The sequence below is a fragment of the Pseudophryne corroboree genome, chromosome 7, assembly GCF_028390025.1.
Source record: "Pseudophryne corroboree isolate aPseCor3 chromosome 7, aPseCor3.hap2, whole genome shotgun sequence".
Taxonomy (NCBI): Eukaryota; Metazoa; Chordata; class Amphibia; order Anura; family Myobatrachidae; genus Pseudophryne; species Pseudophryne corroboree.
In genome coordinates, this window is record NC_086450.1 from 306,430,684 (window position 1) to 306,443,843 (window position 13,160).

Genomic DNA, 13,160 nt, shown 5'->3' on the forward strand with positions numbered 1-13,160 from the left:
ATTAATGTATTAATCACAATTAAAATTGGCCATGTTTTAAGCACTTTTGAATCACCACACACAGTTTATTTGCAATGTAACACGTTTTCATATTCACTACTTAATTAGCACTGTCATCCATAATGCACATTACAGCACAATTAATAGCTACACACTCATGTAGATTATATATATAAATATATATATATACATATATATACAGTGGGGATTGAAAGTTTGGGCACCCCAGGCAAAAATTCATTTTAATGTGCAAAAAGAAGCCAAGGAAAGATGGAAAAATCTCCAAAAGGCATCAAATTACAGATTAGACATTCTTATGACATGTCAAAAAAAGTTTGATTTTTTTTCCATCATTTACACCTTCAAAAGAATAGAAAACAAAAAATGGTGTCTGCAAAAGTTTGGGCACCCTGCAGAGTTAATACCTTGCACTGCCCTCTTTGGCAAGTATCACAGCTTGTAAATGCTTTTTGTAGCCAGCCAAGAGTCTTTCAATTCTTGTTTGAGGTATCTTCACCCATTCTTCCTTACAAAAGTCTTCCAGTTCTTTGAGATTCCTGGGCTGTCTGTGACACACTGCTCTTTTAAGGTCTATCCATAGATTTTCAATTATGTTGAGGTCAGGAGATTGTGAAGGCCATGGCAAAACCTCCAGTTTACGCCTCTTGATGTAATCCACCGTGGATTTTGAGGTGTGTTTAGGATCATTATCCATTTGTAGAAGCCAGCCTCTCTTTAACTTCAGCTTTTTCACAGATGGCATCAAGTTAGCGTCCAAAATTTGCTGGAATCTTATTGAATCCATTTTTCCTTCTACTCGTGAAATGTTCCCTGTGCCACTGGCTGCAATACAACCCCAAGGCATGATTGATCCACCCCCATGCTTAACAGTTGGACCCTTCCTTCTCCAAATGTACCTTTGCTCATACCGGCCAAAAAGTTTGATTTTAACCTCATCGGTCCACAGAACTTTATTCCAAAATGCATCAGGCTTGTCTATATGTTCATTTGCAAACTTCAAATGCTGATTTTTGTGGTGAGGACGTAGAAGAGGTTTTCTTCTGATGACTCTTCCATGAAGACCATATTTGTACAAGTATCTCTTTGTAGTGGAATAGTGTACCACAACTCCAGTGTCTGCCAGATCTTCCTGGAGGGATCGTGCAGTCAAACGTGGATTTTGACTTGCTTTTCTCACAATCCTGCGAGCTGTTCTGTCTGATATTTTTCTTGGTCTTCCAGATCTTGCTTTAACTTCCACTGTTCCTGATGACTGCCATTTCTGAATTACATTCCGATCAGAGGATATGGGCATCTGATAACGCTTTGCTATCTTCTTATAGCCTTCTCCTGCTTTGTGAGCGTCAACTATTCTCAGTTTCAGAGTTCTACACAACTGCTTAGAGGAACCCATGGTGCTGATTGTTGGAGCAAGGTCAGATGAGTCTGGGCTTTTAAAACCTTTGAGATTGACATCACCTGGTCTTTCCAGACGATGATTGAGAACAATCCATGACACTGCCAGGTCTCAGCTGTCCAAAGCGGGCAGGACAAGGTATTAACTCTGCAGGGTGCCCAAACTTTTGCAGACGCCATTTTTTGTTTTCTGTTCTTTTGAAAGTGTAAATGATGGAAATAAAATCAAACTTTTTTTGACATGTTATAAGAATGTCTAATCTATAATTTGATGCCTTTTGGAGATTTTTACATCTTTCCTTGGCTTCTTTTTGCACATTAAAATGAATTTTTGCCTGGGGTGCCCAAACTTTCAATCCCCACTGTGTATGTATGTGTGTGTATATATATATATATATATATATATATATATATTTATTTTATAACTTTATAATTTTATATCATTTACACATGTCTATACACAACAACTCACTGCACACCTTCACTTAATCGCTCACTCACATTGATACACAATTTTTCGCTACACTTTTTTTACAACACGATACAATATATTTTCTTCACTTTATTTCCTCATTTAGTTATAATTTAACAGAAGGATTCATAATTCAGATATACTTTGTAATCAGTCACATAATTAATCATGAATATTTGGATCATATGGGATACAATATGATATACTGTACAACAATTGGTTGGATCACATAATAAGCATTATACAGTATGAACTATATATGATACATTGTATGCTGGGAGTGATCTGATCCCTCACAGACCACCTGCAGAAAGAAGCCCATAGGCTTCTATTGGGTAAACCAACAAATCTGTCTTTCTGCAGCAGGGTACACAGGTTTCCACAGGGAAACATTGGGGTGTAGAGTGGATCTGGGTCCAGAGGCACCAACAGGAAAGCTTTAGCTGTCCCAGGATGCATATGGGCCTCCTCTATAAGCCAGCCTCCAGGCACTGTGAGCTCAGTTTTTAGTTGGTGCCTGCAGCAGCAGGTCACTAAACAGGGGGGCTACTCTTGCAGCCCTGAAAGCTTTTTTCTAAAATAAATATGTTTTATTCTTCAGAGCTGGCAGCACTGTAAGTCAGTCTGACTTCAGTGCTGCAGCTCCATCACCTCCCATGCAGCGCCACATACTCCCTCTGGCCTGGTTCCCGGTTACTTGCGGTGGGGATATCCGCGGATGTAAGCACAGTCCCGGATCACTGTCAAGTATTGCGTGGCTGCTACTGGGAGGCAGGTGAGAGGGGCTCCTTGTGGGAACTGCTTTAAATCACGTTCCATCGGCAGCCTAGGGAGACGGGCCGCGGCGCTGACCTGGACAATGTCACTGGGCATGCACCCCACTAGACCACCAGGGCAATCGGAGCACAGGTCAGGTGTATTAACACCTCATTTAATAAGGCTCCATAGTACCTGGGGTGGAAGACCAGCATAGGGGAGGCAGCGCTTGACCTGCAGCCTCTCCCCTGGCCCGAGGCGCCATCTACTGTAGATTTCCCACCCTGGATCTGTCTTATTCTCCCTCATTCCCTCACAGAGACGCTGTGCGCCATATTAACAGCATAGCAGCAGGTCTCCGGGATTGCTGGGCAAGGTCTTTGCTGGGCAAGGTCCATGTAAAGCCGTCTGTATACAGCGCAGTGTGTTTACATTACACTTAAGTATCTTACCTGTGTCTGAGACAGCGTCAGTTGAGAATTGTGTATACTGCAGATTATATTGTACGAGTAGTCTGCTGTATCCTGTGCAACTTTATTGTAATATAAATCCTGCACTACATGTGATTGTGTGTGCCTGTACTGCTGTGTGGTTTCACTTTCAGTGTTTCCCAGCTATGCCTATCATCATATTCTATACCCTGGACTAGGTGCGTTTGTGTTAAGTAATATAGTTGTACACAGTTGTCACTGTTGACAACACAATTATCTCCACCGTTCCCCAACTCCGCTGCCTGGGCGTCACTCTTGACTCCTCCTTCTCCTTTGCACCGTACATCCAAGCTCTGGCGCAATCCTGTCGGTTCCAGCTATGCAACATTGCTTGCAACAGGCCATTTCTCTCTCAGAATGCAACTAAACTTATCATCCACTCTCTGGTCATCTCACGACTCGACTACTGCAATGTTCTCCTCACTGGCCTCACTTGCTCCCATCTCGCTCCCCTCCATTCTGTCCTCAACTCTGCAGCTAGGCTCATCTTCCTCTCCCGCCGCTCCACATCTGCCACTCCCCTTCAATGAAATCTACACTGGCTCCCATTCCCCTACAGAATCCTCTTCAAACTCCTCACCCTCACATACAAGGCCATCTCTAATTCCACTGCTCCCTACATCTCCAACCTCCTCTCCCTTCATACTCCCTCCCTCCCACCCACTACAGTCGGCCGATGACCGTCGCCTCTCCTCTGCCCTGGTCACTTCCCATGCACGAGTTCAAGATTTTGCCCGTGCTGCACCCTTTCAGTGGAACACGCTCCCCCGCTCCATTAGACTCTCCCCGACCTTGCAAAGCTTCAAACGGGCACTGAAAACCCACCTATTTATAAAAGCGTACCCCTCCGATGCATAACCTAGTCCTTAGGCTGCTCTTCCACGCCCCTGCCCTTTGCCTTGAACATCTCTGCTTTGCTTGTATACTGCCATCAGGCTTCCTCCCGCTTGCTTGAACCTCATGTCATCTGTCTGTCACCCCTCCCCACTGCATTGTTAGCTCTTCAGAGCAGGGCCCTCTTTCCTCTTGTTGTCAAAGCCCTCTTCTCAACACATTTCACTCGCAGCTCTCTCCTACGGGCACTGAAAACCCACCTATTTATAAAAGCGTACCCCTCCGATGCATAACCTAGTCCTTAGGCTGCTCTTCCACGCCCCTGCCCTTTGCCTTGAACATCTCTGCTTTGCTTGTATACTGCCATCAGGCTTCCTCCCGCTTGCTTGAACCTCATGTCATCTGTCTGTCACCCCTCCCCACTGCATTGTTAGCTCTTCAGAGCAGGGCCCTCTTTCCTCTTGTTGTCAAAGCCCTCTTCTCAACACATTTCACTCGCAGCTCTCTCCTACTCAGCGACCATCTTTACCTGCTTTTTCTCCTACTGGTAAAGGCTCATCTCTATTTATGGCCACCAGCCCCAAGTACAGGTTGAATATCCCATATCCAAATATTACAAAATACGAAATATTCCGAAATACAGAATATTTTGACTGAGAGTGAGATAGTGAAACCTTTGTTTTCTGATGACTCAATGTACACAAACTTTGTTTAATACACAAAGCTATAAAAAATCTTGTATTAAATGACCTTCAGGCTGTGTGTATAAGGTGTATATGAAACATAACTGAATTGTGTCAGTGTACACACACTTTGTTTAATGCACAAAGTTATTAAAAATATTGTATTAAATGACCTTCAGGCTGTGTGTATAAGGTGTATATGAAACATAAATACATTCTGTACTTAGACTTAGGTCCCATTGCCATGATACAGATGGAGCCTCGCTCATCTTGGTTTCTCTGCTGTGCCTAGGTGCACCATGGTTTATTAGCATAAGCCTTTCATCTATTGTTCTTAGCTGCAATACAATACAGAGAGAACAATACAGCAGGGGATTAAGTCATTACAGCAGGGAATTAAATCCGACTACCCTGGCTCAGTTAATCCTATTAAAGGCAAAGATGAAGAGGGTTCCATCTGTATCTCATTATGATATACAGGTTGAGTATCCCATATCCAAATATCCGAAATACGGAATATTCCGAATTACGGACTTTTTTGAGTAAGAGTGAGATAGTGAAACTTTTGTTTTTTGATGGCTCAATGTACGCAAACTTTGTTTAATACACAAAGTTATTAAAAATATTGTATTAAATGACCTTCAGGCTGTGTGTATAAGGTGTATATGAAACATAAAAATGCATTCTGTGCTTAGATTTAGGTCCCATCACCATGATATATCATTATGATATACAATTATTCCAAAATATGGAAAAATCAGATATCCAAAATACTTCTGGTCCCAAGCATTTTGGATAAGGGATACTTAACCTGTATATCCTTCTAAAACAGGGTCCTCTTTCAAAGGAGAGTATTTACTCTTGATCAGGTTCTCGATTAGATATGCTGATCTATTAATTTTACAAACCAACTAGTTCTAACTCCGTATTACTACTTACATTCCGGATCTGTCCAAAGAGACTATGCCCTAGGCTGGAGCAAGGTTCATAGGTGCCCTAAGGAAAGTTTCTCCCTACCGTGCCCAATACCCCATTCTCTCTTTCTGACCAATCACATGCACACTTAACTTTTTAAAATATACTTTTTGTTTATTTACCTCAAAAAAAGAAAAAAAGAAAAAGCTCATCTTCCAGCAATACAGGCTGACAGTTGTATCCTGCAGCCAGCATTGAGAAGAATTTTTGCATCAAATGTGGTCAATCCTAGTAACCATGATGATCTCGCGGGCGCACTATATGGTGGCCCTAATTTGCACAAAAGTGCTCATTGCCCCATAGGGGTCTTAGCTATTTTTTGCTAATTCAGCCCGTGAAAGGTGCAAGATTGGGTGCCGTTGCCGGGGTTGAAATGCTTTTGCAATGGCACATTGCATCTTTTGCGGCAAACAGCACCCGATCTTGCACCCTTAGTGCGCTGGTTTCAGCATGAATTTGCTCATAATTGTTCGGAGCCCTATGAGGCTGGAAACACTTTTGTACAAATTCATGCCACTGTAAAGTGCTGCTGCTACCTTGGTGATTCACACCTGCAAGATCATGGCAGCTTTTAGGATTAACACCATAGACTGAGATCCAGGAAATAAATTGCAGGGATGACTTTAAATAAAATGTGAAACAATTTTCTTGCACAAATATTGAAAAATGTATCATTAAAAGGGTCAGAGGCAGAACTAGTGGCGGTGCTAGGGGGCACCAGCCAAAATTTTGCCTAGGGCATCATATTGATTAGGGCCGACTCTACTAACATACCCTCACAAAGGACATCCCAAAGGAGTTTTAGGCTTCACTGCTGTATATCTGCAGTTTGCAGCTCTACCATCTGCCACTTGAGTTAGCTAGCTGGTGTCAGGCAAGAACGTCTTCACAGCAGACTTGGTGAGCTGAGGATGTTAAAAGAGCTGAAAGGAGAGTCCAAATCAAGCTTAGATCAAAGCCAGAAATCACAGGTGGTATACTGAGTCAGGAATGAGCCCAAATACTGATAACAACACAAAAAAGCACCACCAGGAACTCGAGATGCATGAAAACCTAACTGTGTGGCACTGAGCTAATTGTACATAGCAGTCCTGATTCAAAATTCCTGCCACTGACCACAAGCTTACAGTAGTACCCAGATGTGCCGCACGCCTGCTGTTAGGAAAGAGAGCAAGCACAGCGGTGGATGAAGATCAGTGTTGAGGGGTGGGTCCAGTAAGGAGAGTGTGGACACCAACACAGGAGTGTGATAGTAGTCCTATGGATTGAACACATAACAGCATCCAACGACAAAATTTGTGTCCATACAGCCATTGGGACATGATATGACTGGTTAAACTACTATCTCCACATTTATATTTACTAGTGTTTAGAAATTCTCTGTACATTTTCTACTTTCCAGGCTGTGCTTATCTTTTTCACTTCTATAGACTATTTATTCCCCTTATCTAACTATCTCAGATTACTCTTCACGTTATCTCCTTCTTTAAATTCTTCACAAACAACATAAGCACTCTATCTGAAACCTTCCTATGACCTTCTGCAACTTTCTGTTGCTTAAAAGTTGAATAAAACATACAAATAAATTATATAAAAAAAATGGAGGTTGATCATCTGCTCACTACTGATTTTGCAGTGTGTTTAAATGATGAATATTTGAGGGTATTTTAATGGATGGCTAGACCTCCTTTTGTCTTCAAGCAGAACAAGACCTTAAACTGTATAACGTGTTTTAAATACTCCTGTATATAAAACAAAGTCCATGCTTCCAACTTATTTAATATTAAATCTTACTGTATATATTTATTTTTTCATACATTCATCCTTTTTTGTATTACTAAATATTTTATATTAACATGTTCATACTGTACTTCTAACTTGTTTTAGATTGCTTTTATATATATTTTACATTAACTTGTTCATACATTTAACTGGTTTTATATTCTATTTAAATCATTTGGCTAGAATGTTGGATTTGTAAAAGCAAAATAAAATACTTCATACTGTTTAGAATGGCTAAATTATGAAGAGCTGTGTAGTTCTAGTACTTCTCCAACTATTAAATACGTAAGGAATCATGTGGACACCGAAAAGAAAAAATATAGTATATTGTGTACACTGTCTTTAACAAGTGAACTAACATCCAATACGTAATATGCTCACTTGCTTGAAAAAGCAGACAGGGATCGTCAAAACGCATTTTTTTCTGTTTCATTCAACGACTCAACTGAGAATCCTCCAGTTAGAATTACAAGAGACAGAGTTGCATACTGTCACCACCAGCAGGCATGGGTGACATATTGCCTAAGGTGCAGTGCCCTACATTAAGGGTGAGCATATTATGTATTTGATCTTATTTCACTTGTTAAACCCAGTGTACTCTCTCTCTCTCTCTCTCTCTCTCTCTCTCTCTCTCTCTCTTTCTCTCTCTCTCTCTCTCTCTCTCTATATATATATATATATATATATATATTAATGTATGTATGTATGTATATTTATATATATGTATGTATGTGTATATATATATATATATATATATATATATATATACGTACAGTTCTTCCAGAAAATATTCGCAGTGCTTCACTTTTTCCACATTTTGTTATATTACGGCCTTATTCCATAATGGAATAAGTTAATTTTCCCCTCAAAATTCTACACAAAATACCCCATAATGACAGTGTAAATAAAGTTGTTTTTTTAAATTTTTGATAATTTGTTAAAATTAAAAAACTAAGAATTCATGTGTACATAAGTATTCACAGCCTTTGCCATTAAGCTCAAAATTGAGCTCAGGTGCATCCTGTTTCCACTGATCATCCTTGAGATGTTCCTTCAGCTTAATTGGAGTCCACCTGAGGTAAATTCAATTGACTGGACATGATTTGGAAAGGCACACACATGTCTATATCAGGTCCCACACTTGACAGTGCATGTCTGAGCACAAACCAAGCATGAAGTCAAAGGAATTGTCTGTAGACTTCCGAGACAGGATTGTCTCGAGGCACAAATCTGGGGAAGGGTATAGAAAAATATCTGCTGCTTTGAAGGTCCCAATGAGCACAGTGGCCTCCATCATCCGTAAATGGAAGAAGTTTGGAACCAGCAGAACTCTTCCTAGATCTGACCATCCGTCTAAACTGAGCGATTGAGGGAAAAGGGCCCTAGTTAGGGAGGTGATCAAGAACCCGATGGTCACTCTGTCAGAGATACAGCATTCTTCTGTGGAGAGAGGAGAACCTTCCAGAAGGAAACCATCTCTGCAGCAATCCACCAATCAGGCCTGTATGGTAGAGTGGCCAGACGGAAGCCACTCCTTAGTCAAAATTACATGGCAGCCCGCCTAGAGTTTGGCAAAATGCACCTAAAGGACTCTCAGACCATGAGAAACAAAATTCTCTGGTCTCATGAGACAAAGATTGAACTCTTTGACATGAATGTTAGGCGTTATGTTTGGAGGAAACCAGGCACCGCTCATCATCAGGCCAATACCATCCCCACAGTGAAGCATGGTGGTATTAGCATCATGCTGTGGGGATGTTTTTCAGTGGCAGGAACTGCAAAACTAATCAGGATAGAGGGAAAGATGAATGCAGCAATGTACAGAGACATCCTGGATGAAAATCTGCTCCAAAGCGCTCTTGACCTCAGACTGGGATGACTGTTCATTTTTTAGCAGGACAACGACCGTAAGCACACAGACAAGATATCAAAAGAGTGGCTTCAGGACAACTCTGTGAATGTCCTTGAGTGCCCAGCCAGAGCCCAGACTTGAATCCGATTGAACATCTTTGGAGAGATCTGAAAATGGCTGTGTATTGACGCTTCCCATCCAACCTGATGGAGCTTGAGAGGTGCCCAGACTTGAATCCGATTGAACATCTTTGGAGAGATCTGAAAATGGCTGTGTATTGACGCTTCCCATCCAACCTGATGGAGCTTTAAAGGTGCTGCAAAGAGGAATAGGCGAAACTGGCCAAAGACTGGTGTGCCAAGCTTGTGGCATTATATTGAAAAAGACTAGAGGCTGTAATTGCTTCCAAAGGTGCATCAACAAAGTATTGAGCTAAGGCTGTGAATACTTATGAACATGTGATTTCTTGGTTTTTTATTTTTAATAAATTTCCAAAAATTTCAAAAAAAGTTTTTTCACGTTGTCATTATGGGGTGTAGAATTTTGAGGGGAAAAATGAATTTATTCCATTGTGGAATTAGGCTGTAACATAACAAAATGTGGAAAAAGTGAAGCGCTATGAATACTTTCCGGATGCACTGTAAAATCTTTTCTGTACCCACACAATACCATATGGATTTAACAGTTGAAGTGCAAGAACTACCCATCTTTCTACATATATATGGGACTTTTTTGGTTGCATTTCACCTTACCCTTTGGTGAGCCTTCTTCCTTTGGAATGGATCTATCACTCTATCTTAAATAGCAAAAAGCTGACTTAATTTTTATAGATTTAAGCAGTGAACTGTTCATGTTAGTTTTACTGCATTCTACTTATTAAATTAAATGGTAATTAATCTGGTAATCTGTTATGTTCAGTTTGCAGATACATAAGCCAAGCAGCAGCCAAAAAGAATGTTGATTTTGAGTATGATAGTCCATTAATGAAGACAGAAGTCCCAGGACCAAGGTCAAGAGTAAGTGAATATCTCTAATGACTGATATGAATTAATTATACAGCGGTCATAATTGCTGCCTCTTGGTTCTATTACATATCAGCAGGGGTGGTCTTCAGGTTGCCGGCGGCCGGGCTCCCAGTGACCACCATACCGGCGCCGGAATCCCGACCGCCGGCATACCAACATCTTTTCTCCCTCTTGGGGGTCCACGACCCCCCTGGAGGGAGAATAGATAGCCACCGTGCTCGCAGCGTGGGCAGATCCACGTATTTTGTCGGATTTGTGGGCGTTTTTGCCCCGTTTTATACTTTAAATAAAAGTCGGATCGGCATTGTCGAAAACAGGCTAAACCTGTCGAAAACACCCGCAAATTGAATAGTGCAGTGTCGGATCCTCTCCGTCAGAGATACTCCAACACCAATTGAATAATCCCAACAAGTATCTGTAATTTATGCACATTTATTTATATTTGGATTACATTTTTTTTTTCCTTATAGGAGTTGATTAAACAGCTGAATAGTATCCAGGTAAGAATCCCAGTACATGACTTTAAGCAGTTTGTAGTTTTCACTGTTTTTTTTTTTTTTTTATACTTTATGTTGGTTATGTAGAAAACATACCACAGCGTAGATCTACTAAGAAGCGGGTTGTCACAGCCGCCAATCATCATCTTAATGAGCATTTATTTAGATTGCCGATTTAAATCTATCGTTCGAAGTCAGTAATGGTCGGCGGCTTTGAAAACATGCTGCTTGCTGAATCTGCCCCTAAATAGTAAAGCTCATTTCTAGATGCAATGTAATAAAAACATTCATATGCTTGATAATGACACATGTAATACAGGAGACCCGATGTCTTCTCTCTGTCAAGATTAATGCAGTAATAAAAAAAGGTGTCAATTGATGATTTGGTGGTCAGGCATAAAGTATTATTAGCTTATGGGGTATATGCAATTCACGGCGAATCGCGGCAATTTTTCGCCGTTTTTTAATTCGACTAAATTCGCCAGGTGAATTCCGGAAGGTGGCTTCCGGAATTCACCATATTCAATGAAAAACGGATTCGCCAGAATCGCGGGCGAAAATCGGCCGATTTGGCGGAGTTTGCCGCGATTTTAAAAAACGGGAAAAAACGGGAAAAACCCGGAAAAAAATATGGCGTGGGGTCCCCCCTCCAAAGCATAACCAGCCTCGGGCTCTTCGAGCTGGTCCTGGTTCTAAAAATGCAGGGGAAAAATTGGGCAGGGATCCCCCGTATTTTTAAAACCAGCACCGGGCTCTGCGCCTGGTGCTGGTGCCAAAAATACGGGGGACAAAAAGAGTAGGGGTCCCCCGTATTTTTAACACCAGCATCGGGCTCCACTAGCTGGACAGATAATGCCACAGCCGAGGGTCACTTTTATGCCGTGCCCTGCGGCCGTGGCATTAACTACCCAACTAGTCACCCCTGGCCGGGGTACCCTGGGGGAGTGGGGACCCCTACAATCAAGGGGTCCCCCCCCAGCCACCCAAGGGCCAGGGGTGAAGCCCGAGGCTGTCCCCCCCCATCCAATGGGCTGCGGATGGGGGGGCTGATAGCCTTTTGTGATAATAAAAAGATATTGTTTTTTCCATTAGTACTACAAGTCCCAGCAAGCCTCCCCCGCAAGCTGGTACTTGGAGAACCACAAGTACCAGCATGCGGGAGAAAAACGGGCCCGCTGGTACCTGTAGTACTACTGGAATAAAAATACCCAAATAAAAACAGGACTCACACACCGTGAAAGTAAAACTTTATTTCATACGCCGACACACACATACTTACCTATGTTGACACGCCGACTGCCACGGTCTCCGACGATCCGAGGTACCTGTGAAAAAATTATACTCGCCTTCCAGCGTCCAGAGGTACATCCAGGTCCAGAGATAATCCACGTACTTGGCAAAACAAAAAAACGAACACCGATCCATACCGGACTAGAAAGGGGTCCAATGCTTTCACATCAGACCCCTTTCTCCCGAATGCCGGGACATCACGTGACTCCTGTCACTGAAGTCCCTTCAGCCAATCAGGAAGCGCTACTTCCGTGGCGCTCATCTGATTGGCTGTGCGCTGTCTGTGATGTGACAGCGCATCGCAAAGCCGCTCCATTACTTTCAATGGTGGGAACTTAGCGGCTAGCGGGGGGGTCACCCGCCGGTCAGCCGCTGACCGGCGGGTGACCTCACCGCTAGCCGCTAAGTTCCCACCATTGAATATAATGGACTGGGCTGTGCGAAGCGCTGTCTGCTCAGACGCACAGAGCCAATCAGATGAGCGCAACGAAGTTGCGCTTCCTGATTGGCTGTAGAGACCTTTCTGTGACAGCTGTCACTGACAGGTCTCTCTGCATTCGGGGATAGGGGTCCCATGTGTCAGCATGGGACCCCTTTCAGTCCGTTTGGTCGGGTATTTGCGGTTTGTTATTTTCTACAAGTACGTGGATGTATCTCTGGACCATGGCTGAGGTGAGTATATTGATCTTTTTTTCAGGTACCCCTGGATTCTACATGGAGAAGAGGACCGATGTCGGCGTGTGAACATAGGTAAGTATGTGTGTGTCGACGTAAGAAATAAAGTTTTACTTTCACGGTGTGTGTGTCCTGTTTTTATTTGGGTATTTTTTTTCCAGTAGTACTACAGGTACCAGCGGGCCCGTTTTTCTCCCGCATGCTGGTACTTGTGGTTCTCCAAGTACCAGCTTGCGGGGGAGGCTTGCTGGGACTTGTAGTACTACTGGAAAAAACAATATCTTTTAATTATCACAAAAGGCTATCAGCCCTCCCATCCGCAGCCCATTGGATGGGGGGGGACAGCCTCGGGCTTCACCCCTGGCCCTTGGGTGGCTGCGGGGGGGGGACCCCTTGATTGAAGGGGTCCCCA

The 13,160-nt window shown here is 42.6% G+C and overlaps 1 protein-coding gene across 6 annotated transcripts in view; it reads left to right on the forward strand.

The window, feature by feature from the left end:
• The window catches only part of ABAT (4-aminobutyrate aminotransferase), a 444,030-nt gene that overhangs the window by 291,504 nt on the left and 139,366 nt on the right, over positions 1-13,160 (forward strand). For all 6 annotated transcript variants that reach the window (XM_063934264.1, XM_063934261.1, XM_063934263.1 and 3 more), the window contains 2 exons: positions 10,180-10,277; positions 10,757-10,786. In XM_063934264.1, coding sequence (XP_063790334.1) covers positions 10,180-10,277; positions 10,757-10,786 — 128 coding nt within the window. The remainder of the gene's footprint in view (positions 1-10,179; positions 10,278-10,756; positions 10,787-13,160) is intronic.